The sequence below is a fragment of the Xiphophorus maculatus genome, chromosome 22 (genome assembly GCF_002775205.1).
Source record: "Xiphophorus maculatus strain JP 163 A chromosome 22, X_maculatus-5.0-male, whole genome shotgun sequence".
Classification (NCBI taxonomy): domain Eukaryota; kingdom Metazoa; phylum Chordata; class Actinopteri; order Cyprinodontiformes; family Poeciliidae; genus Xiphophorus; species Xiphophorus maculatus.
Window position 1 is genome coordinate 12,472,481 of NC_036464.1, and position 25,818 is coordinate 12,498,298.

The 25,818-nt window shown below is 38.0% G+C and overlaps 2 protein-coding genes across 2 annotated transcripts; both read left to right on the forward strand.

Annotated features, from left to right (window-relative positions):
* The first annotated feature begins 961 nt into the window (after positions 1-961).
* Positions 962-4,783, forward strand: klhl31 (kelch like family member 31). Its single transcript, XM_005816949.2, has 3 exons — positions 962-1,038; positions 2,028-3,228; positions 3,300-4,783. Exons 2-3 carry the CDS (start codon positions 2,060-2,062, stop codon positions 4,030-4,032), a joined length of 1,902 nt encoding a protein of 633 aa, XP_005817006.1. The 5' UTR covers positions 962-1,038; positions 2,028-2,059; the 3' UTR covers positions 4,033-4,783.
* A 4,691-nt stretch (positions 4,784-9,474) lies between these two features.
* gclc (glutamate-cysteine ligase catalytic subunit) lies at positions 9,475-22,492 on the forward strand. The gene is made up of 16 exons (XM_005811878.3): positions 9,475-10,097; positions 11,617-11,729; positions 15,228-15,410; positions 15,712-15,825; positions 16,054-16,112; positions 16,322-16,458; positions 16,568-16,642; positions 16,803-16,919; positions 18,650-18,788; positions 19,207-19,319; positions 19,413-19,505; positions 19,591-19,695; positions 20,183-20,264; positions 20,344-20,453; positions 21,544-21,664; positions 21,772-22,492. Exons 1-16 carry the CDS (start codon positions 9,948-9,950, stop codon positions 21,951-21,953), a joined length of 1,893 nt encoding a protein of 630 aa, XP_005811935.1. The 5' UTR covers positions 9,475-9,947; the 3' UTR covers positions 21,954-22,492.
* The last annotated feature ends 3,326 nt before the right edge of the window (positions 22,493-25,818 follow it).

Here is a 25,818-nt window from a genome sequence, read left to right on the forward strand (position 1 = left end):
GAACATTTTTCCTCCAAGCTGAAAATAGAATTCTATGAAGGACAAGTTTGCCAAATCAAAATTGTTTCCAGAGTCACAGTGAGGGCTATTTTTTTGTTCAAGGTTATAGAGACAAGAATATTTTATATCCTTTGTGGGTCCTAAAGAACTTCACAGCACCTGCCCCAAGGCAGAAGAAGGGAGTGATTGAATGTATGCTTTCACAGATTACAGAATGGTGGTGATTGTTGTCACCCAGTGATTTCACTTTCCTAAATGAATGGTCAGTTTAGTGTTGTGTTTGATGAAGAGGGTGTAGTACCATTGGACAAGGCTGGAGAGTCTGTGTGTCAGCATAATCTAAGACCGTTAATCATTTAATACAGCATCCATCCATACATTTGTTTGTCCAGATTTTTGATCTTGAATGCTTCTCGTAATATTTAGAATACAGTAAAATATGTAACCCCTGCTGTAAACTATGTGTAATTGAAAAAAATATATACATTTTCTCTTACTCCAAAAATGTACTTTGCATAAGAATGTGAAATATAGAGCATAACATCTGCAGTGATGAGCATAATCCTACGAGGATTCTGCCAAATGTCAAGTCCAAATTGGCCCTACTCTCTCTCATCAGAGAACATCAGGGGTCATTATTTCCATCTTACCCAGTCTGTTTAAATTACCTCCAAGATAATGTTTAAAAAAATGATAACAAAACAAGACATTAATTATACATCGATTCTGACATATATGTATTTTTTATTACCCCATTTTAAAAGGTAAAAGAATATTATTTTCATAGGTTTTCGATGCAGATACAAATTGACTCATTCACAATGTTTTGTCATAATAAATGGAGGCTACCATGGGGAACTATTTGTTGGAGAAGCTCTGGTCCCTGCTTGCTGCCATACAGTTGTTGATTGGCACTCAGTTGTATGGAGGAGGAGTTTACTCCATGTCTTTCTGTGGGGGTGAAAGCTTGTCTCTCTCTCCTGCTCCAGTAACTGGAGGCACAGGTTCCTTCTTCTTTGGCCTCAGTTCCATTCTCAGGTAAGTTGAGCTTCACAAAACTTTATCATGATAATGACATTGAAAATGCAGCTGAGAAAATTGAGTGTTTTATTGCTAAATATATTTTATAGAGATCTGTACAGAAATACTACAAGCATTAAGTCAACTGAGTATGTGATACAGTGCAGATATTTTATTCCCATGTGGAGGGTGTTGACTGCAGACTTATTTAGGATAATATAAAATGTTTATGATGAGTAAAAGGATACAACAGAGTTTTTTTAGTTTCAATTTGAATTACCAGAGGACACGAGGCATGCTGCTCAAGTCCCAAAGACTATAAAAGGAGGGTCATGAGAGAGCCACCCAGCAATGCTATTCCTGGACTTGCTACTGATAAACTGCGACAGATGCATGGGGGGCATGTTGAAATACTCCTGCTTTGCAGAATAACTGGTTGCACTCATGTTAAGCTGTGAAGGAATGGTTTTATCAAAATTAATTTACATTTTTAGAAAAATAAATAAGAAATGTAGAGCTTTGAAAGGACAGATTAGTGTAAACTAAACAGTACAAAAATTAACAATCACTACCAACCTAATATTGGTTATGTTGGTGCCTTGCCATCTGAAATAACTCCTACAGTTTAAAGTATAGACTGTCTGATACTAAGAAATAATAGTTTGTATTGCCACTGAGACTGGGTCAATATCTTTTATAGCAGCCGACTGTTGTTTTAATACATCACAAGAGTTTTCAGGGCCAGGTGAACCTTCACTCATCACTTTGGTGTCTTTAAGAGTAAATGTTTTGGCCCTGAAGGTCTTGCCACTGAGTAGTGGTTCTTCTATGAGGTTTAGCTGGTCAGAAATGTGTCCTTTATGCCTGCAATCACAATGTTGATCAGAGTGCACATAAGCAGGATGCATTTGTTACACCTCATTTACTGCATCACAGAATGATTTCTGCATTTTCTTAATCTCTGAAATGATTTTCTGGTAAACTCTGACATGTGTGCTCGTTTTCAGAAAGATACGGGCTGCGTTCCATTGCTACAACCATGGCACCCAAAAAGAACAAGACGACCAAGAAGAGTAAAGGAGACATAAATGACATTATGGTGGAAAACAGTCCCATTAACAAGTTTAATGGACTAAATGCTCTGATTGAGGGGGGAAATGGCTTCAGCTGCATCTCAACTGAAGTTACAGATTCTGTGTACGCACCAAATCTTCTGGAGGGTTTGAGCAACATGCGACAAGAAAGCTTCCTCTGTGACCTCACTGTCACCACCAAATCAACAACATTTGATGTCCACAAGGTTGTCATGGCCTCTTGCAGTGAGTACATTAGAAATATCTTGAAGAAGGATTCGAGCCTTCAGAAGATAGACCTGAATGATCTTTCACCAGTTGGTCTGGCAACTGCAATTACATATGCCTACTCAGGAAAGCTTACCTTATCCCTGTACAGTATTGGCAGCACGATTGCTGCAGCCAAGTTGCTTCAGATCAACACCCTGGTAAAAATGTGTAGTGATTTCCTCATGCAGGAACTCAGTGTAGAGAACTGCATGTATGTGGCCAATATTGCTGATGCCTATGACCTTAAAGAAACCAAGGAAGCAGCTCAAAAGTTCATGCGGGAGAACTTCATTGAGTTTTCTGAAATGGAGCAGTTCCTGAAGCTAACATATGAGCAGATCAGTGAATTTCTCTCTGATGATTCCTTGCAGCTGCCCTCTGAAATCACAGCCTTCCAGATTGCCATGAAATGGTTGGATTTTGACGAGAAAAGGCTAAAGTACGCAGCAGATCTCCTAACTCTCATCCGCTTTGGAACAATCTCTGCTCAAGACCTTGTGAATCATGTCCAGAGTGTTCCTAGGATGATGCAAGACCCTGAGTGCCACCGGTTACTTGTTGATGCCATGAATTACCATCTCCTCCCGTATCAGCAGAACATCCTCCAGTCACGTAGAACAAAGGTACGCGGTGGCCTCAAGGTGATTCTCACAGTTGGAGGGCGTCCTGCTTTGACAGAGAAATCTCTCAGCAAAGATGTGCTCTACAGAGATGAAGATAAAGTTTGGAATAAGTTGACGGAAATGCCAGCAAAGAGTTTTAATCAGTGTGTGGCAGTACTTGATGGCTTCCTGTACATAGCAGGTGGTGAGGACCAGAATGATGCAAGGAACCAGGCAAAACATGCTGTTAGCAACTTCTGCAGGTACCAACTACTCTGTTTGAGTTTACTTTCTGTCACTTTTCTGTGGTGACTTATTGCTTTTCATTGTTTAGGTATGACTCCCGCTTTAACACCTGGATTCACTTGAACAACATGCTCCAAAGACGCACCCACTTCAGCCTCAACACCTTCAATGGCCTCCTGTTTGCTATTGGCGGTCGAAATGCTGACGGTGTCCAGGCCTCTATGGAGTGCTATGTACCCTCCTCTAATCAGTGGCAGATGAAAGCTGCCATGGAGGTGCCGCGCTGCTGTCATGCCAGCTCTGTTATTGATGGTAAAATCCTAGTATCAGGAGGCTATATCAACAATGCCTACTCCAGGGCTGTGTGCGCCTATGACCCCTCCACCGACACCTGGCAGGACAAAAACAGTCTGAGCACTCCCAGAGGGTGGCACTGTGCTGCTTCTATTGGAGATCGAGCCTACGTTATTGGCGGCAGCCAGCTTGGAGGGCGAGGAGAGAGAGTTGACGTCCTCGTTGTTGAATCTTACAACCCACACAGCAGCCAGTGGAGCTACTGCGCACCCCTTCATACAGGGGTTAGCACCGCTGGCATTTCCATTTTGAACAACAAGATCTATCTCCTGGGGGGCTGGAATGAGGGCGAGAAGAAGTACAAGAAGTGCATCCAGGTTTACAACCCTGATCTCAATGAATGGACTGAAGATGACGAGTTGCCTGAAGCTACAGTTGGCATTTCATGCTGTGTCGTCACTATACCTACAAGGAAAACACGAGAATCCAGAGCCAGTTCAGTTTCATCTGCGCCAGTCAGTATATAGGGGTTTAGAGCTCAACAATGATATAGTTCAGCAGATCAGATCTCCATTTTGTCTGTTGCATTCTTGGTACCAAATGGACATCATGTTTCTTTATTTAACTAAAGATGAGCAAAATTGCAAGATTTGCCACGTTTAGAAACTATTTTATTACTGCTACACATTGCTTTTTTGATGCAAAAAAATATTTCAAAATTATACAAAACATAGTATTACATAACAAATTTTTAAAGGGGCCAATTCAACTGGAATATTTTTACTTCAGCCGTTACAGTTAAACTAAGGCAAATTTACTCTAAAAACATGATACGTTGAAAGAAACATAAGAACAATGTTGATCAAGGTTATAATGCAATTTGCTACTATGATCTTCTCATACTGTACTTGAATAGAATAAGAAGATGCAGATGGAATGAGTGTGATGACACCTACCAGGAGTAGGTGCCTGTGATCAGTGCTTCAGCGTATTCAGTTACTCCACAGCACCTCAGTTGCAGCATACAGTACACCTATGCTGTATGCATTTTATGTTTTAATCACTGCTGGCATAATTCAAACAGGTTCTGTGCTGAAAGTAGGTGACTGGGTTCATGAATGGGTTCCGATGGGAATTATTTCTTTTAAAAAATACAAAGAAAAATCCAAGACAGCAACAAAGTTCAGAGCCTGAGCTTGTCCTGAAGGTCATAAATTTTCTGACTGCTCATGTCTTTGTGTTTTATGTTTGTTTTTAAATTAAAGTGACAACTTGTTATCTTCTCTGCAAACTGTGTTTTATCACAAAGGAACATTTTGTAAAATTATTTTTACAAAATTCTGTAAATTTTGGACACCAAAAATTATATTTTGTGGGTGTCCAGGTATCCAAGCTCTTATTGTAGAGCAAAACAAAAAAACTTAAAAACGACCAGCATGTTATGCTGGTCTTCATATTATGAAAATGTTTAAATATTAATATTTAGCTTTTAGTATCTCATTTTGATAGGAAAAATAGTTAAATATTGCTTCATCGAATTTGTATCGACTGATTCTCTTTTTATTAGAAACTCCAAAGTTTAAAGCAGAAACATGAGAATTTATTTAATTATTCTGTTTTTGTTTTTGTAGAGCAGCTGAAACAAATACAAATTAAGTTTAGAGGGTTTTCTTCCCTTGCTAATGTACACATTTACAAATTAATGCCTCTGCTTCAGTATTATAGTAAAAGAGAAAAAAATGTTTTGCTTTATTTTTTTAAATGTTGTTTTACCCACATTCACAGAATTAACAGGCAATTTACTTCTGGTAAATCTGAACTTTTAACATATCAATGCCCCTTGGATAGCAGCTGTTAGATTATTTTCTGATCTTTGAGAAACTGCAAAATGAAGAACATAATGGAAAACCACTGTCATTTCTCTAAGCCAACAACAGAGTGTTTCAGTCTGATACGTCCTCAGATTGTATGTAACACAGAGCCACAATAGGGGATCCTTTCTGCTCTAAGCCTTCTATTTTGAATTTTTGAAGAAAATAGAAAATAGTGTAGTTTAAACTACTTCAACATTTAATTTTCCTATGAGATTAACACAGTATGTTTGACTTTGAATTTAAATTCGACTTAGGATTTGACTTTTAATTTGAAATATGTTATTTCGGCTCCTAATCAAGCTACTAGAAGTTCATATCATGTAAGAACCCAGGAAGAAAAAAGGTAAGAAAATAAGGTAAAAGTTGCAACAATAAAAGCACTTATTCACAAGGCAACATTTATTTAGTGGTCACTGATGTATCAGTTCTATGTCATTATAGCACATTTTCCCTGCTTAAATATTGCATTAGCCTTGTAACCAGAGCATGACTTGTACACCCACTACTGTTTGTACTGTCTCAAAGCTTTCAGCAGAATACAATAACAACAGTTCATGTCATGCCTGTACAATTATACTCTTTATCTGAATGTGTGTAAAAGTTGCCCTTAGTCATGAATGAGCTGCACAATACTGATCACCAAGAGGCACTCCCATTATTGAGCACCTTTTACAAACTAGCCAGTGGCAACATGTCGCTGCTTTACATAATCTTTGACTGGAGATGAAATGTGATATGGGCTGCACAGGTGCGGCATGCATGCCAAAGCCTCAATTTCTCTACCGTGTCCATTGGGCTGTTTTTAAATGTTTCTTCTTGTGCTCGGGATTCTTGAAAAAAAAATGTTTGGTGTAAATTTGTTGCTGTATTCATTCACCCAGAACTTTAGAGACACAATAAGATTATTACTGAGTTTAATGTGAAACATGGTAAGCTCTTAGATTCTCCTGTTTCCTGTGTGGGTGTTTGCATTTAAAAAAAAACAAACAGGATAAGTATCTCATACTTATCCTAATCACAACACTGCCAGCTAACTGCATCCATATTTGCGGTGGGTGTGACTGAAGTCAAAAGAAGAAATGCGCAATTTCTTCTTTTGACGTTGAAATTGCTGTCAACACACCATTCCAAGGAAGTTGCTGTGTCATTATTGCATATGGGTTTTTCTTAGAATAATGGTGCATTCAAGCATTCATTGAAAGCTGTCACCTTTGACTTTCTGGTCGTTAACATGACTCATTCACTTTTAGGGAGTCAGAGTCATATGACTAAGCAATTTATTACTACTGTTCTGCAGTCAACAGGAAAACTAAAACGAACACATAAAAATATGTTTTTATATGAATATAAGCAGGTTAAAAGACACTAAAGACCTAATTTTGTGTCATAAGCTTTAATGATTTTTTATGTGAAATTGTTTTTCATTGTTCTTTCTTCTGTATTTTTACTTGTTGTACATGAACACTGGCTTGATAAAGTCTAATTCTGTTGATAATCTGTAGTACAGAATGCAGGTGAAAAGTTCACTCCCTGGGCATGAATAAGATATTTATTCTGGGTTTTTCAAAAATGACTTTGAAGTGTTTTTACAAAGTGAAAATCATTCAACAATTAACTTCATCAAATAGCAAACAACAGCAGTTGGGTCTGTGTTTCATTTACACAGATTTTCTTAGTCTATGCGAGACAAAGAAAATCTCACATTTTCTTTGTCTGTATTTGAGTATTACTGTATCAAACACTGTATCAAATATAGTAATACTCAATAAATTAGAAAGTATGTTCTGTTTTTAAAAGAATGTTAATGGTCTGATGTAACATTCTAATCTTAAATTACTATAAATCATTATTTATTTATTATAGAACATCCTAATTAACAAAATAAGGGCTTGAAAACATCCATCTATACCAGGGGTCTCAAACTCCAGTCCTCGAGGGCCGCAGTCCTGCAGTTTTTAGATGTGCCACAGGTACAAAACACTGGAATGAAATGGCTTAATTACCTCCTCCTTGTGTAGATCAGTTCTCAGAGCCTTAATGACCTAATTATTCTATTCAGGTGTGGTGCAGCAGAGGCACATCTAAAAGTTGCAGGACACCAGCCCATCAGGACTGGAGTTTGACACCCTTGATACACTGTGTAGCAAGGCTGTACTTAAGAAAGGGTTTCAAACTCCAGCCCTCGAGGGCCGCTGTCCTGCAGTTTTTAGATGTGCCACAGGTACAAAAACACTGGAATGAAATGACTTAATGACCTCCTCCTTGTGTAGATCAGTTCTCCAGAGCCTTAATGACCTAATTATTCTATTCAGGTGTGGTGCAGCAGAGGCACATCTAAAAGTTGCAGAACAGTGGCCCTTGAGGACTGGAGTTTGAGACCTCTGGTTTACAGGGTAGTAGTAGACCACTGGATGTTTTGGGATTCCAAATTATTTTTATATTTTTCTGTCTTCAAAAATGTTTAAAAAAACTTGTTGGTTTTATGTGGATCACCAAGGGGGAATATTCTGAAAATGGTAATATCATAGCTCAACTTCTGACCTATAAGTTGTTCCCGAATACCTCAAACATAACAACAAGCTTTAACACAAATGCTCCATGCATCCTTTTGGTTTCTGACACATTTCAGTAACTGTTACACCACAACATACATGATAGTTACTAAAACAATTCAGTGCAGTTTTGTTTTTATAAAACTGAAGACAATTCTATAAAGTATGCCAATGATTCCCAACCCTGTTTTCAAGACACACTGGCCTGCGGGTTTTAGATGTCTCCCTTCTTTAACACACCTGATTCAGATGATTACACGTCAGCAAAAGTCTGTAAATCAGCCATCAGCTGAGATCAGGTATGTCCAATCAGAGAAACATCTAAAAAAAATGCTGTCCCACATCTTTGAAGGATCAGGGTTGAAAAACACTTACCATGACTATCCCGTGTTTATGAGTGACTATCTATGTAGGACAAAAAGATTGTTTAAGAATTATTATAGTTTCTTTCAAACAACCCTGAAATTGATGTGTACCCAGTTATCAGTCTTGCCATTTGAATGCAAAAGAGAAATACTTGTGGGAAGAGCACTGAAAGTGGCTGTAATTTAGGTGACCTCATCTTTTTGGAACTAGCCTGACTATGGAAATGGCAAAATTATAATTACAATAATGCCTGTGACAGACTGGCGACCTGTCCAGGGTGTACCCTGTCTCTCGCCCGAAACGTTTGCTGGAGATAGGCAACAGCAGCCCACCCGGCTCCACTAGGGACAAGGGCGTACAGCAGGGGTGCCCAAAGTTGATCCTCGAGGGCCGGCATCCTGCATGTTTCACTTCTCTCCTGGTTTAAAGCACCTGGATCAAATAATGGCTCGTTAAAAGGCCTAAGAACACTGACATGCTGAAAAAGTTGTTGGTACTACCAGGGTGAGAACTGAAACGTGCAGGCCCTCGAGGACTGACTTTGGGCACCTCTGGTGTACAGAAAATGGGTGGATGGATAGTTAAATGCAAAAAGGAAAGATCACAATGACAAACCTTCTCCTCTGTTTTTATCTTACCTCTTTCTTTTTTTTTTAAGATTCATATTAAGATAATAAAATTAGTTTTGTCACAGAATGATGTAGTCTGTAGTCAATTTGCACAAGAGCAAACCATTGTTATTATAATAAAGATACATTATAATATAATAAACATCGATATCAAAAATGAGTGTAAAAAAAGGCACAATTCAGAGTAAATTATCAACAAACTCAACAACGATCAACAGTAACGGTATGAAGAGCAGTGCAACTGCCAGTATATACAGACTATAACATTTAAAAAGTTTTAATTTTACATTTCATGCACACTGTGCGACCATGGTGACATAGAGACCACCAAGGTAGCATAGAAATGTTAAAAAATAAAATAATAATAATATGTAACAATTAGTTATTATTATTATTGTTGTTGTTGTTATTGAAAAATAATAATGCTTATTTCTAAGCGCAATCGTTGTCTCGTACCCTCTGATTGACAGGTCGTCAGGAGGAGCTTAGCTCAGAGGATGCTGAGTCATGATGACGTAACTACGCTCCTCCCGAAGGCGTCACGTGTGTAAAGAAAGGAGGGCGTTCATATGTTTAACACGGTGTAACACTGCTTGGAGCGGCAGTCTAACGGCGAAGTTCAACGGCTCGCCGTGTAAAGGAGCTTAGGAGAAACGGTTTCAGTGCGTAGCCGTCAACCAAACCGACGTTAAGTGACGCCGGCGAGCTGGTCCAGTTTGTCCCCAACTATCGACAGTGCTCGGCCGAGCTAACCAGACATTAGCAGGTGATGAGCAGGGGGGGCCTGTCTGTACTTGGATACCTAATTAAGGTTACCGAACAGGCACACCGCTTAACCAGCATCAACAGACTCTTCCTGTGAGCTACCCGCTTCATCCCGTGGGACCCAGACTGTACCGCTTGTTTGGACTGAGACTTCATGCTAGATCTCCGCAAGTTGGACCAACTAGCTAGATAGCTAACGTTTGGCGTTCAGTTCGCAGTTAATAAGCAGGACGCCGGTCGACCGTCCGTCTGTGCCATGGGGTTACTGTCACAAGGATCTCCCCTGAACTGGGAAGAAACAAGGAAGTATGCCGACCACATCCGAAAGCATGGCATCATCCAGTTCCTCAACATCTACAATAAGGTCAAGGATCGTCAGAGAGATGTGTTGAAGTGGGGTGACGAGGTAAAAACATGACTTTATACAATGTTCAATGCTTTTGATCAGCGAGGCATGATGCAATAAGGCCCCCTTACTGATTCATCCACACACTTGTATGTTTCAACCCCTTTTTATATGCAGTAAAATTAAACTTTTACATTTGTTTGATGACTTTAAAAAAAAAAAACGTATTTTTTTCCATAATGTTTGGATTTAGGTTGTTTAATGTGTTTTCTTTTTTTTCTGTTTATATGGTGCCAATTTCAAAACATAGGGTATCTAAAAGTGCTTCACAAGACATGGAAGTCTACCACATGTAGATATGATCAAATAAACATTCAATAATCAAATTTAATAAAAAAGTTTTTTTAGTTTATGAAAGATCAGATCAAGTTTTGGGATAGTGGTACACCAGTCAATAGAACAGAGATCAGAATGAGGAAGTCTTTTTATCTAAGGACTTGCAGCATGTACCGACTGTAGACAATTGCTGACATTATCGTTGACTTTGCGGCTATCATTCATATCGAGCTTGGCTATAACGACAGTGGAGAGGAAAACTCTCCTTTAACAGGAAGACGCCTCCAGCAGAATCTGCCTGGGATTTTCTGTTGGATTCAAAACTATTTCATGTCCTATGTCTTTTCTAGGTTGATATAAATTGCTCTTTTAGTTTACTGATTTACTTGAGCTTTTTGTTGTTTTAGTTTACTGATTTACTTAAGCTTTTTGTTGTTTTTGTTAAGAACCGTAACGCCTACAAAACCAAAAAAAAACATGTCTTGCAGGTTTGCTGGAGTGGAACAGTGGTTTAAGAGTACTTTCCGTTAAAGAACAACTTATAACACAACATTAATGGTAGTAGTAGCTCCATTACCTTCTGTGTTTGTCTACCTTCTGTAGAGAAACACAGGCACATGAAAACACAGGGCATGTATATTTCCACAGTGTAAGAAAAATATTCTACAAACATTCTTGGAATAATGCTGTATTTATGGCCCTGATCTGCTGCAAGTCCAAACAGCCTTCCCCATGACCTGAACACAAACATTTCCAAGTCCAGCTTTTATGAGCAATATTTCCTTTCAGCATTTCACTGTTTCAGAGTAACTGTTAATTCTCAGACAATACCAAATGTAAGAAAAAAAGCTCTTCTTTGTTGAGTAATTGATGGCATAATCCCTCCTACACAAAATATTGAAGATTTATGTGCTCGACTCTTCAGCGCCCTGTTTGCATTACCAATTCTTTTAAGTTTTACCTCTTTTTTTCCAGCCTTTACTGAGTAACGAAACTTCACTGTGCTTCAACTAGAACACTGAGTCTTTAATTTGAATCGACATGGAATGCTGTTGTTATAGATTAATCCCTCTTTCAGACAGGGGATTACAGCCCAGCAGAGTCAAAGTCAAGAAAACCTTCCTGATGAATTGGAATTGATGTGATGGCTTCCCAGTCTGCTCAACGTAAAGCCAGTCCTAGGATTAGGAGTCGTACTGTGTTTGCGTGTAAATTTTCAGTGTCTTTATTTTTGTGTGTTTAGGTTGAGTACATGCTGGTGGAGCTGGATGACAATGATGAGAAGGTTCGACTGGTGCTGAATGGTGGAGATGTTTTGGAAACTCTCCAAGAACAGGGAGAAAATACAAACCCGAAGTGAGTCATCTCTACAGAGATCTTGATGCACACTCTTCTTTGTAACTAGCTTTCTCACACTGTCATGAAAGGGTTCCTGAGACGTTTGTTGTACATGTAAAAGCATGTAAACACCAGCGTAAGGAGCTCAACTCAGAGCTTTGATTATGTCTAAATTGAAACTAGGAACTGAAGTGGAAGATAAGATCTGTTGAAAATCTTGAATTTCAACATATTTGAACAGCGGTTGTGTTCATCAACGCTTTTTATCATTTTTCTTTGGCAATGAGTATAGATCCCATACCTGTACACTCTTGGGTGTACATTTACGCAAATATCCAGTAGCAAACATCGTCTATAGCCTCACTACATTATTTTAAAACCTGGTGTTGTGACAGAGGGACACTTACTTGGCTCAGTTGTTAAAATCTGAGAAATGAAATAACACAGTTTGTTTCTGCTTTTTAGTTACCTTAGGGGGGAATTTTTTTTTTTTTAGTTTAAAATACTTCTAAAATTAAAACATATCAAATTAAAGGCCACTGCGGCTGTAGGTGTCTTTTTGTTAATGTGACTCTCTGTAATTCACACTTTTGTCATGTTGAGGAGGAGACGTGTCACCTGACCCGACAACTGACCCAGCTTTGGTTCTGGTGAGGACATACAGTAAAATTACTCTGGCTTATTTGGTCTCATTTTTCAACACTATCAAGGAGAGAAGTATATGAATATGAACAACTTACACTCACATTTCAAAGGAAATTGTATAAATAAACACACTACTTTTACTGTATTGCAGTATTTGTACAACAATAAAGTATAGTAATCTAATTTTCTTTAAAAGAAAAATCCCGCTGATGTGACTTTTTAAATATGTATCTCATTTATATGTAGGCATTACATTTTTATTTTTGATTCACCTACTATTATAGAAAAAAACACCAGCTATAAATGGTTGTAGTTTTCAGTGCTAATTGGCCTAAATGTTGCTTTATTCTATTCTGCTCCTTCTATAGAGGATCACATAACGAACTAAAATTAGCTGGTTAATTTGTTGAGCTATCTGCTATGGTAGCTCAACAACATTTTTTGTCTTGTAGCCAGACTGCAGGTGACGTGTTTAGCAAGCATATCACTTTCTTAGCATGCCGATCTTTAGCTTAGTTGGCTTAATAGTGGGGTTGAATGGCGATTAATTTTAGCTTCCACTTCATTTTATAAATATTTTTTGTCTTGAAAGAAAACATTTTTAGATTTAACATTCTGTACCTTGGTTTTCCTTGATGGCAGTACCAGACCATGCCTAACTACTTTAGGAAAACTGATAATAAAATGTCAACCAGGTTGGAGGATTGTCAGATTTCTTCACCCATAAAAGCATTTTTGGAAAAAGAGAGATCAGATATACATTTTAGGATATTATTTAACAATTATCTGGATTGATCATTTGGGGGAAAATTTTATATTTAAAATAAAAATATAAATTTTAATTGTTACTACTGTAGAGAACAACCATGCAGATGAGTTCTGATTAACCTAATCCTGTTAGTCAACCCAAGAAGCGCTGCTGCTGCAGACCCTGCACTGCGGTCTGTGGGCCCTTCACTGTGGCTTTAAATAACTTTGGCTGAAAGTAATAAGGAGATGACGAATGTTTTTTAAATAGATATTTATTTAGATACTAAGAGAAGCTCATTGTAGCAATTGCACAAGTCAAATGCTACCTGGAGCCCCTAAGAACTCCAGGATGATGTCATTCCAATCAGCACTGTTCGGTAGCAAAATAGAAAAATTTGTTTGGAAAATGATTCTGCTCCAAAACTAAGTTCAGTGCCACTGTACCGACATGTAATGTTGCTTGTTGGTGTAACACAAGCAGAATATATCACTAATGAAAGAAAAGCTTAGAGACTAGTGAAATAGGAGCTAAAATTCAACCCATAAGTTGATTGCATCAGTTTGGATCATGGGTCATCTCTCTGCTTCTGCTTTGCTTAGTTTGGTAGAATCTAGTTCTAACTCTTGTTCTATGTGATTTACATCTGATTACTCCGAGTCACGGAACAACTCCGTCAGATGAGAAATTAAATGCTGAAGATGCCAGGGATGAATCTGTGAAAAGCCACTCCTTTTCCATCTTGTTTATTGAAGTGAAACTCTGAACTTTATTATCTAGCTGTGTCATTATCGCTGTCTTTAATGAAATCCATCAATCGCTGGCTGGGACCTTTTATATTTTTCTTACTGCTCTCGGCATGCATGCACTGTATAGCGTCCTCATACTCATCATTCAAAGTATGCGCTCTCTCATGCGGGAGAGTTATATTGTTATTGTTACATGATTTAAAAAACAGCTCATTTAGGAGTATTTGTGGTTTTATTTCTGGGGTCTTCTTTTAGTATCGCTATGAAAAGCACATTCTTTCCCATGAGTTCTGCCAGGTGCCGGTGGACTGCTTTGTTTTTCGTAAAACAACTCAAGCCTGGATGACAAAGAGAGTTTCTAATCATTACCGCTGGATTTAACCTTTTACAGGTGAAAGTGCTCATAATTCCTTGGAGTCACATAACTTGACGTTTACCCATTAAGATCTTCACAGACCTAGTGATATGTAAAGTGTTGCAACAGATTGTTTTCAGTTTGAAAGCAGTAACTGATTATTGCAGGAAGAAAGCAACTAAATCTCATCCAAAGGTGGAAAAGTTCCTCCTGCTTTCAAAAGACACAAACACTTTTTTGGAGAAATTTCTACTGGAAGACATTAGATTTGTATTGAAACTGTTTTCTAAAAAGCTCAGTTAACTTTAAACACAAGTTAGATGAAGATTTTATTTCCCAGTTTAGCAGTAAAATATAATAAGAAAATGCCATAGAAAATTTTCCAAGGATTACTTTTTTGAAATGCAGTTTTTCAAATTTGGACACTGCAGGACATATTAAAATAATTTCTATATTTGGAAATTTTATTCAAATAATTTTTTTTGTGGAGCTCCTCTACCTAAAGGGTAGCTCCTCTACCCTTCAGAGACCTGAATTTCATCCATATATAAGGCCCGACCACTGAAACATATTCAGTTCTTTCATTTAGAATTTTATTTATCCCAAAATAACGGCAAACTCTGTAAAAGTACTGAAATTTGACATGAGAAGAGATGTGTAGGAGCCCTGTTTAAAGAGCCGTTCCTCAGTGTGTTTATACAGGCTCCTGTCTGCCTGCCTCTGACGTCAGTGTAAATCTGTATGGCTAACTTGACTGGGGGGAAATACCAGCAGCAGTGACCATAGTGGATCCCATGCATACCTCATTACTGCCCCTCTGTTGCACACACCAAAGAGCACGCTCTGAAGCACAAACGCATTGTGTTTGTTTATGGTGCCAGGATTACTGGTGCCACCACCATAAAGGGAAAGTACATAGTTTATTTTCTGAAAAAGATCAATGCGATACTGAGAACAGGGTTCTCTCCAGCTGACATGATAAAGCAAACGATTTCGCAACATATTTTGCACTTCCACAGTCATCCAACACTTTGGAGACCAGAGTATGGCAGCTACATGATCGAGGGAACGCCTGGGCAGCCGTACGGGGGAACCATGTCAGAGTTCAACACGGTGGAGGGCAACATGAGGAAGAGACGTCTGGAGGCTTCGTCTGTCCTGAAGAAGAATATGACGCTCTGCACCATCACCTCCTTTCCAAGGTTTTTATCTGTTGTGTTGATCAACGTAGAGCCATTAATTATTAAGGCACTTAATAGGGCAACTGTTGCTCAGCTAGTAGTAGTCATCTTGCAATCAACAACTTGTGGATTTGATTCCAATCTCCTTCTGGCACTTCTGCCCCTAAGAAAAGTGCTTACTGTTGCTGAACTGTTGTATGAATGTGTGTGTGGTTGAATGCAAGTTGTCGAATGTGGCTCGAGTATAAAGTTGAGTGGCCGGTATGTGTGTAATTGAAAGGTTTGTTTTCCAAGCAGCTGACACCTGCTTTCCTTTTTTCAGGTCAGGTTGTCCAGGTTTCACCAAACCAGAGTACCGACCCACTCCCGTTGAAAAGGGAGTGTCAAAGTCTTTGTTTTTCCCAGATGAAGCCATAAACAGACACCCCAGATTCAGGTGGGCTGGTTTACTTTCTAAGGTTTGAAATGAACTACTAGTTTAATACTAAATATAATATTCTAAATATTGTGTTACATTAAGCATTGACCTGAATATAAAGTAAAAATAAAATTATGAATATAACAATCATTGCATTAATTTTAATAGTTTTATATTGGGATAAAAGTTCAAAGGACATGGATACTTTGGTAAGGCTCTATGTCGACATTGAATTCTTCTCTTCAGCACTCTGACCAGAAACATACGCCATCGAAGAGGAGAGAAAGTTGTGATAAATGTGCCAAGTAAGTTTGATTCATTTTCTTTCTTTATCTTATCATTAACTGCATTTATAATCTGCTGTAAATGTGGGTAAGGTTATTTGTCTAATATCAATTAATTTGAACTGCCGTACATTCAGACTCATGTGCTTAATTTATTACTCCATAGACGTTAGACAAGATTTTGAATAAATAAAGCAAAAGATGTGATTTGGCTGCTTTTCCTCTTGCAGTCTACAAAGATAAGCACACACCGTCACCATTTGTGGAGCAGTTCCCTGAGGATGACGGCGAAGCAGCGAGGGCAGCCCTTCCTGACCACATCTATATGGACGCCATGGGCTTCGGCATGGGCAACTGCTGCCTGCAAGTACGTATTTTTGAATATGCAAACCTGGGTTCTGAGAACTCCGACTGCTCCACCGTCTCAATCAGTGATTTATAAAAGGACTTCAGCCTCATTTATGATGCTTTTGCAGGTGACATTCCAAGCTTGCAGCATTGATGAGGCAAGGTATCTTTATGACCAACTAGCAACATTCTGCCCCATTGTGGTGAGTGGTTGCATGAAATTTGTGCTTCCCATTAGAAATTATTCAGCTGTGATTAAGAGAAGCATACAAATATTAGTATGTGTCTAGATCTTTACTTTAAAAATACTAGATCATAATTACTGGTATTGTTTGTAAATTAACCTCCTGTTTTTCATTGCAGATGGCACTGAGTGCTGCCTCACCCTTCTACAGAGGGTACATGTCTGATATTGATTGTCGCTGGGGAGTTATCTCAGCCTCAGTGGATGACAGGACCCAAGAGGAACGAGGCCTGGAGGTGAGGACAAGCTGCCTCTCTGAGCTCCCACTGGCTGTTTGTAAATTACAAATGTAGACTTGATTTTTCCACACTGCTGAGAGTGTGCAAACAGTAGCTGACAGTGCAGGAAGACAGGATGTGGCGTGCAGCGTCGGCGCTGTGGGAAAATGTAACTATCGCAACTCTCCCCATACTGTTAGCGCTCAGTGTAGCAACCCTGATGAGAGCCAAGCACAAGATTCAGATTTAGTTCACATATATGACATAATTTATTTCTCATCAGAAATGCCTTGTTTACACTTTTAAATCGTGCTGCGGGTTGTCACAACAACCATCACTTCCTCGACACAGGAAACTGGCTCGCCGCTGTAGAAGTCAGCTGATGTGGGCTGTGAACAACTCGCTTGGTGAGTTGGGGAGCGTAACAATGACAGACTTTGATTGGAGTTCTGCCCTCCAACTACATCACTACTTCCACAAAGTACATGGAGACTGAGAAAAGGACACCTTTATCAAACCCCTATTTATTTCATATACCACCTTCTATGTTTTTCTTTTTGTTAATTTATGTCCTATTTTAAAGGACAGTACTATTTTTTTTGTCATGTTATACTGTTTTTCCCTTATCAAAAACATTGGAGTGTTGCTTTGATTCTTTCATGCATGTTTGCCAAATCCTTGAAACTCCTTTGGCAGCAATTCGGGGCTGCCTAAATGTTTATTGTCACAAAATAATCAAACAACTGGTGGAACTGCACATCTGCTAAGCTTATCATATGAACCACTTCTCAGTCCAACCCTCCTAAGAACGGTTATAAACGGCTTAATGAAGGAGCATTGTTGTGACGACTTTCTGAAGGCTGTGTGTCGAAAAGAGCAGGAGCTTCTTAAAGAGACAGAGGCCCAATTTCAAAGGCATCAAATTGCAAAGTCAAATTTCTTTGAAATTATGTTTGATATATGCAGCATTTTTATTATTGAAGGTAACATAGTTACTTGATAGTGACATTATATAACCCTCGAACTACATAATACTATCCCTTTCAGCAAAAGAAAATTGTAGCAGCTGATTCGCAGTTTGCAGCAATGCATGGGGAAGGAGCACCAGCGCACTAATCTAGCCTCTATACAGCCACAGAACCGTTTGTCAATTTCATAATTTTATCTTGTTGGAAAATAATTTTTTTAAACTTTGATTTGTCTCAATACTGTTGACCCATGTCCAACTGATGCCAAAAAAAAACCCAACAAAGATTCAAACACTGTACTGTTTCCTGATGCAACTCAGGGAAATGTATTGTGTTTCTTAAGGAGAGTACATTATAGAAATGGAGAACAGCAGCTTCCAGCAGTTTTAGTGAGTGCTGAAAGGCTTAATGCGTGGCTTTTTATTTGAACTGTGAAAATGACTGTGCTCAGTTCAAACAGATCAATTAGTGACTGAGAGAGCCCAATCTGTCACCGTCTATTGAATGGAAGAGCTGTTGGTTTCCTAGCAGTGCACCAGGAAGTGCATTTTTTGTTTCTACTTCTCAGCTTCTGGGGCAAGATAATGAACTGTAAGGGTTACTGATTCATTAGGTAGATGATGGGTGAGAACCTGAATCCATTCCACACTCCTCTTTTCCCTGTTGTCAATAGCAAATAAAAAAACTATTTGAGTGATGCAAATATTTAATTACAGGCAAATTTATAGATTTACAGTGGAAATTATAATATAGGTGTGCTTTCTCATTTCTGTTTTGCAGCCTCTGAAGAACAACAAGTACAGGATCTTTAAGTCCAGGTATGACTCGATTGACAGCTACCTGTCTTGCTGTGGAGAGAAGTACAATGACATCGATTTGACGATAGATGAGGAGATCAACAAGCAGCTGCTCAGTGCAGGTACTGATGTCTCTTTTAGACGCTTTTTAAAGTTATAGTCTACTTTACAATCTGTGCTTAGTAAAGAATTACAGGAACATGTGTATAAATACATAACGATACGCATGGTGGTGCATTCAGGGGCACTGTTGCTTTGCAGCAAGAAGGTTCTGAGTTTGAATCCCAACCTGGGATTCTTTTGCATGGAGTTTGCATGCTCTCCCGTTGCATGCGTGGGTTTTTCCCCAATACTCCTTTCTCCCACAGTCCAAAAACACATGTTAGGTTAATTGATCTAAATTACCTTTAGGTGTGTCTGCATGGTTCTATGTTGTGTGAGGACTGAGGACCTGTCCTCCAGCAAGGCCCCGCTCCCCTCCACCACCATGCCAGGACAAGCATGTCTACTTGATGTACATTAAATATGTCTTGTTTGCAGGGATTGACAAGCTTCTGGCTCAACACATAGCTCACCTCTTCATACGAGACCCGCTCTCTGTCTTTGAGGAGAAAATATATTTGGATGATGAAAACGAATCGGATCACTTTGAGGTGAGGATTTTTAAAACTTCTTCCAGAGAAGCTAATCTCTTACCACAAACAGAACACAGGTCTAAGCTCAGTCTGTGTTCATTTTTCATTCAGAATCTTCAGTCGACCAACTGGCAGACGATGAGGTTCAAACCTCCACCTCCGAACTCCGACATCGGCTGGAGAGTTGAGTTTCGCCCCATGGAGGTATTTGTGATATAGACGTTTGTTTATCTGGGCTTATTTTGGAGGACTTTTAATAACAAGTTATGTTTCTGGTTTTACTTTCCAGGTTCAGCTAACTGACTTTGAAAATGCTGCATATGTGGTTTTTGTTGTCCTGCTTACCAGAGTGATCTTATCCTACAAGCTGGATTTCCTAATCCCCTTATCAAAGGTATCAACAACCGCTTGAATACATTGTTTTTATTAAAATATTAGTTCTAAGATTTAAATCAAAATAAAACCTGTGATTCAGTGAATGGCTTAGCACCACAATACATCAAAAATCTGCTGTTGTTCAACCTTCCAGACCTTTTAGGTCTTCCGGTTCTGGTCTGCTCTGCATCCCCAGAACCAAACGAAGAGAAACAGCATTCAGCATCTATGCACCACAAATTTGGAACAAGCTTCTAGAAAACTGTAAAACAGCTGAAACACTGACTTCCTTTAAATCTCGACTAAAAACCCACCTGTTTAGGATTATATTTGAAACGTAATCAATTACAAATTTATTGATGGAACTTGACTTCATGTCATGTTTTGATTGTTGATTCTATGTTGCATTGTGTTTCTGTGTTTGATATGATGTAAAGCACTTTGAAATGCCTTGCTGCTGAAATGTGCTATACAAATAAAATTTGATTGATTGATTGATTTATCAGGTGGATGAGAACATGAAGGTGGCGCAGAAGAGAAACGCAGTCCAGGAGGGCATGTTTTATTTCCGCAAAGACATGTTTAAAGGTGTGCTCAACAGGAAGTGGAACTATAAGTGTCTTTGAATGGTTCCGATGGGAATAACTGTAATGCTGTTTCCCAACAGGCTGCAACCCAGGCTTGGACTGTGCTTCTTCTGCTCAGAATGGCGTAGAGTTTGAGGGCAGTAACGAGGATTACACACTGATGAGCATCGACACAATCATCAACGGGAAGGTGAGTTTGTTCGAGACTAAACCTGAGTCAGATGAGTTTATCTTGCCACTACTATGCCAGTCTTCAGTGTTACATTTGCACAAACAATCGCAACTAGCAACACTCAGCCTCAGATACATGAAAGGAAAGTGTTGCAAAAGTATTCATACGGGTTAAACTTGTCACAGCCACAAACTGTAAATGTATTTCCTTGTGATTTTGTGTGGTAGACCAACACAAAGTCATGCAATTGTTACGTTACATAAAACATTTTTTACAATGGAATATTTGAGAAATATGTCTTACTCATACATTTAAATAAATAAAATTCAGTTCAAACATTTGCCTTCAGAACTCACCTAATCATATAAATAGTGTTGTCCTGTATTTAATCTCAGTGTAAATCCAGATGTTCTGTGAAGGTTTCTCAGGTTTGTAGGAGATCATTAGTGAACAAACGGCAGCATGAAGACCAGGGAATACAGCAGACGGGTCAGGAATAAAGCTGTGGAGAAGTTTAAAGTTGGGTTAGATTATGAAAGTCCAGAATTAAACCCATTTTGAGGTATGGAAGGACATATCTCAATAAAACTGTAGTTTTAGTTGCAGAGAAAGATGCTTTTAGAAACTATGCAAACCCATTCATTAAATTAGAATATTTTTGGAAAGTCTATTCATTTCAGGAACTTTGTCACAAAGAGAAACACGTTATGTAGATTAATCACACACAGATGGGTGTTTGAAAGTGTTAATTTTTGACAATTATGATGATTTTCTGCTTATAGTTAATCAAAACATAACATTTAATATTGGAGTATTCTATCAGACCAATTAAAAAAGCTATACTTAAGTATTGTAAAAGCTGTTTATTTCCTCCTGCTTAGAGAAAATTCACTGCTTTGTTTTGGTCTTTCACATAAAATAAGAGATTTTTTGTGTTTGTAAGACTAAAGCTGAAACGTTTAAGGTTTATCAATACTTGCAAAGTACTGTATTTTGTTGGATCTAGTGCAAAAGCAAGGTATTTATATAACTGTCTATACTTTCCTTTACACTATTTCAAGACATCAATTCACACCTGCAGCTTCATTTTTATGTTTTACATCATCAGGAGGGAGTATTTCAAGGCCTTATCCCAATCCTTAACTCCTATCTGGAAAACATGGAAGTTGATGTTGACACCAGGTGCACTATTTTGAATTATCTGAAGCTCATCAAGAAACGTGCCTCGGGTAAAGAACCAGTATTGGTTTTTATTTAGAGTCTAAGCAGAAAAAAAATGTCTGTGCTTCAAAGTTCAATTGTTTCCACTGATTCCATGCGCTGTTGATCCAAACAGGAGAACTGATGACCATGGCCAAGTGGATGAGGGAATTTGTTGCAAAACACCCTGAGTACAAGCAGGACAGTGTCATTACTGACAAGATCAACTACGACCTGCTCAAAAGGTGCGACAGGATTGCTAAAGGCGAAGAGCAGTGCCCCGAGCTTTTTGGTAACCCAGTCAACCGAGTGAAGTGAGAGAGCTCCAAACGCATGTCCTATTATTTTCAATCATGCACGAAGAAGACGGACCAAATGAAAGAGGTCCAATTAAATAGAATGCAGCTGCATGTGTGTGTTGTGAAGAAACACACTTGCATCATATGTGTGTATATACGCTGTATGAGATTTCTATGATTACAGAATTATTTTAATAGGACTATGGAAGGGTAATGTAATAGAAAATCAGATGTGTATTTATTTTTGTCTGAAAATTAAGCATATCTGTGTGAAATTGTAAATGTAGCAGAGCTGTACAGTAGGCTGCTATTAATCTTGTATCCTGTAAATACTGAACCTTTTGCTCTTTAAATCATTAACTGTTTTTGTTTATTGTTATTCCTATTTGTTGATTAGACATTTAACGTTAGGGTTGATTTTTCTTTGTTTTGTATTTTGTTTGCTTCGTTCTGCTGACTTCTTAGAGGGACCTTGAAATTATTGTTGCATTCAAATGAAAATGTTAAGGCACTGTTTGTAATGTGACTCTTTTTCCAAATAAATCTATAAATCATTTAGTCATTTTATTTTCTTTCATTTCTTTTGTTTTTCCTTGTCACATTAACAGCTACATAGTTCAAATCAGGAGAGCTGAACTTGTTAATCATTTTTCACCAGATATAAGGAGTTTAGAAACTATAGGTATAAATATATATGTACATGTATTAGAAAAAACAAATTAACAGTAAAATAATACATTAGACTCTGATAGCAAATTCATTTTAATGGGGAAATATTTTGACATGTAGTCATTTATGTAATTTTAGAGAGCTTAAAGTTAAAACCCCAACCTTTATTTTCTCAGAAATTAGAATATTACATAAACCATTAAAAATGGATTTTAAAACACAATGCCAGACTACTTTAAAGTAATCAAGGTATTGTGCCTTAAATACAATCAACGGTGGCCTTCACAGGAACTACTTCATTAAAGGAGGCATGAAATGTTGATCAGCCTGTTGCTTCATGAAGTGGACCAGATTTCTTTAGTGGCAGCCTTCAGCTTGTCTGGAATTTTGGGTTGGGTCTCTCTCATCTTCCTGGTAACACCAAGTGATTCTGTTTCGCGTCTGTCAGATGGCTTGTTTCTTTTTCTTCAACTCAACTTTCCATTTATTGACTTTGTTATGAATCTCTGAACCGCATGTCGTTAGCCATGACCTTTTGTGACTTATCCTGCTTGTGAAAGGTTTATGTCTGCCAAGTAATACATCTATACAATATGAGTTCAGTTCTTTTAATTAAATTTCCAATATTAACTTTTTGATAATTTTTAAGACGTTTTGACTACATATGGCTGCATAAAAACAACTTAAGGCACATCATGACATGTGTATGTCCGACCACAAGGTGGTGCTGTTGAACCAGACTCTGATAGAACAGTGCGCGTTGCAGTGACAGATGAGAGTATTACCTCAATTTGACCTCTTGGATGAGATAATGATTATCGCTGCTGCAGACCTACCTAGTGGACACAGAGTTCTGGGAACATTTGTAGGTTTAGACAGATTAATTCTGATCTTTTAAAATTCCACATTTTAACTCTGAGACTATTATGATTTATCACCTGTAACACATTTTTATCTGTCAATTTCTATGTAATGATGTTAATATGATAAGCTTTAACTATCTAAAAATGCAGAGAATGATTAATAGCAGTTTAAAGAACTGCATGGCACGAGGAACCTCCTACCAACAGGTTTATTACTTTATTCATAATTTCTCCTTGATTTCTGAATCTTAATATGTCACCACCCTGAATGGAGAAGAAACCACACATTTTTGACCACAGTGGGAGGTCTAATGATTTGAATGCCTTTTTATATGTAAAGTTGCCCTGCAGCAGGCTAGTGGTGCTCTAGATGAGGTCTAGCTGAAAATACTTATCAAAGGGGGGAATAAGCTGGAATGAATAATGCATGAAATATAAAACCCTATCATTTTGCATGTAAACTTATAAATTATGTTTGATTGAACAATACTGCAGCAGCACTTGTACAATCAAATGTAATTTATAAGTTTAAAAATCACCCCCCATGGTGTTGCAAATGACCTTTTTCAGTGAAATCAGAACAAAAAAGAGTTCTGTGTTTTATGACGGTTTATCACTACACTTTAGGTCCTTGAGCATTTTTTCCCCCCATACTATGAGATGTTGCTGTTATTTCATATTTCAGCAGAGCTGATGCTGAGTGGGAGGTGGTTCCTGATCAGGCCACTAAAGCGACCAATCAGATCAGGCGACCAGGCTTTTCAGAAAGGGGGGCCTCCTGACTTTCTTCCACTGGATTAAGAAGACGTCTCTAAAGACTACAATGTGCTCAGATTTCAATTTGGCTTGGACAACATAATAACAGCTTGACAATATGTTTCAACCTAGTGATGCGTAATTTTTTTTGCATTGTATCATATAAATAAATTACACATGAAGCCTCACTTTGTGTTAAACCTACCAGTTGAAGTGAATACCCTGTGAATATAGTATGTCATCCACAGAACAACATGCTATGGTCTGTTTTTTTTTCACACTTTGTTGTAAATGTTTATTTAGTCAAGTAGATAAAATCTTCCCTTCAAGAACATGGCACAACAAGAAATCAATCGATCAATACTGATAAGCTGAGCAAGGAGAGCATTCATCAAAGAAGCAGATGTCATAGATCTACACACAGATTTGATCTGCTGAGTGATATGAACATTGAAAATACAAGCAAAAAAAAAAATCTCAACTTAACACTAAAATGTGTAAAACAGTAAATAAAAAATAATCATTTTAATAAAATAAAATATGAAAAAAACTAAGTGCTTAAGTGAGGGAATTGAAAGTAATTTTTGCAAAACGTAGGATCACTCAAAAATAAAAGTAGGCAAGAGGAAATGTTATTGGAAATGAAGGAAAAACATTTCCAGTGTCTAGATGGATTTGTTTAAAATCTGATGGTGAAACTCCCCAAATGAAATGCATTCACTATGGACATCAATATATTTGCATAAAAAGATTAGAAGCTAAGAGTAATATTGATAAAATCCCATCACAAAACTATATTTGCTTGTATGTGTTTTGACTTTTGATGTTGCATTTTGTCTTTCAGTCTGGAAGCAAACAGGCTGCAGTTAAAGTGTCTTTTAAAAATCTACACACACCCGTTAAAATGGCAGGTTTAACACTTCTTTCAAAGACAATATCATCTTCACCAAACAAAAACAAACTGCAATAATCTGAATGAATTATACCCTTAATATTATGCAGAGAAGTTACAAAGGAACAATATGATCTAGTCAGGAGATCACAGTCAATATACCACTGCAGAATTAAGATAGTCATCAATAAGTGGAGAAAATATGGAATAAGAGTGACTTAACAAAAGCTGGTCATTACTCCAAAATGAATGAGGAAACAGGAGGTGAATTGCGAAGAGGAGCTGCAGGAATTTCTACCAGGACAGGGATGACCTGCAGCAACAATCCCTTGTATTTTGCTCAAGTTTAGACTAAGCAGCAGGAGTGCAAACAAATGGCTTGTATTTCAAATAAAACATACAGACCTGAATGAAATCTCCATAAACGTTCTGAAAGAATGCATTATATGAATTACATGAAAAATTCCAGATTTTTCACGTAATCTGAAAAATCAAAAAAGTTTCAGAAGTGTTCGGAAATACACTCTGAACTTCCCAAAGTTCGGAAGTGTAACTTTGGAAAACACTTCCGAAAGATCGATTTGACACAAAGCAGTGAAGCAAATCACCAAAAAAAACACACCACTCCAGTGAAAATATAGTGTTGGCAGCATCATGTTCTGGGGCTACATGGAACAAGTTTTGTCAATTTCAATTAAATTAAT

Coding starts and splice junctions, on each gene's coding strand:
- gclc (XM_005811878.3), top strand. CDS start 9,948: ATGGGGTTACTGTCACAAGGATCTCCCCTGAACTGGGAAGAAACAAGG. Junction 10,098..11,616: donor TGTTGAAGTGGGGTGACGAG/GTAAAAACATGA, acceptor TTGTGTGTTTAG/GTTGAGTACATGCTGGTGGA. Junction 16,643..16,802: donor CAACATTCTGCCCCATTGTG/GTGAGTGGTTGC, acceptor TTTTCATTGCAG/ATGGCACTGAGTGCTGCCTC.
- klhl31 (XM_005816949.2), top strand. CDS start 2,060: ATGGCACCCAAAAAGAACAAGACGACCAAGAAGAGTAAAGGAGACATA. Junction 3,229..3,299: donor GCTGTTAGCAACTTCTGCAG/GTACCAACTACT, acceptor TTCATTGTTTAG/GTATGACTCCCGCTTTAACA.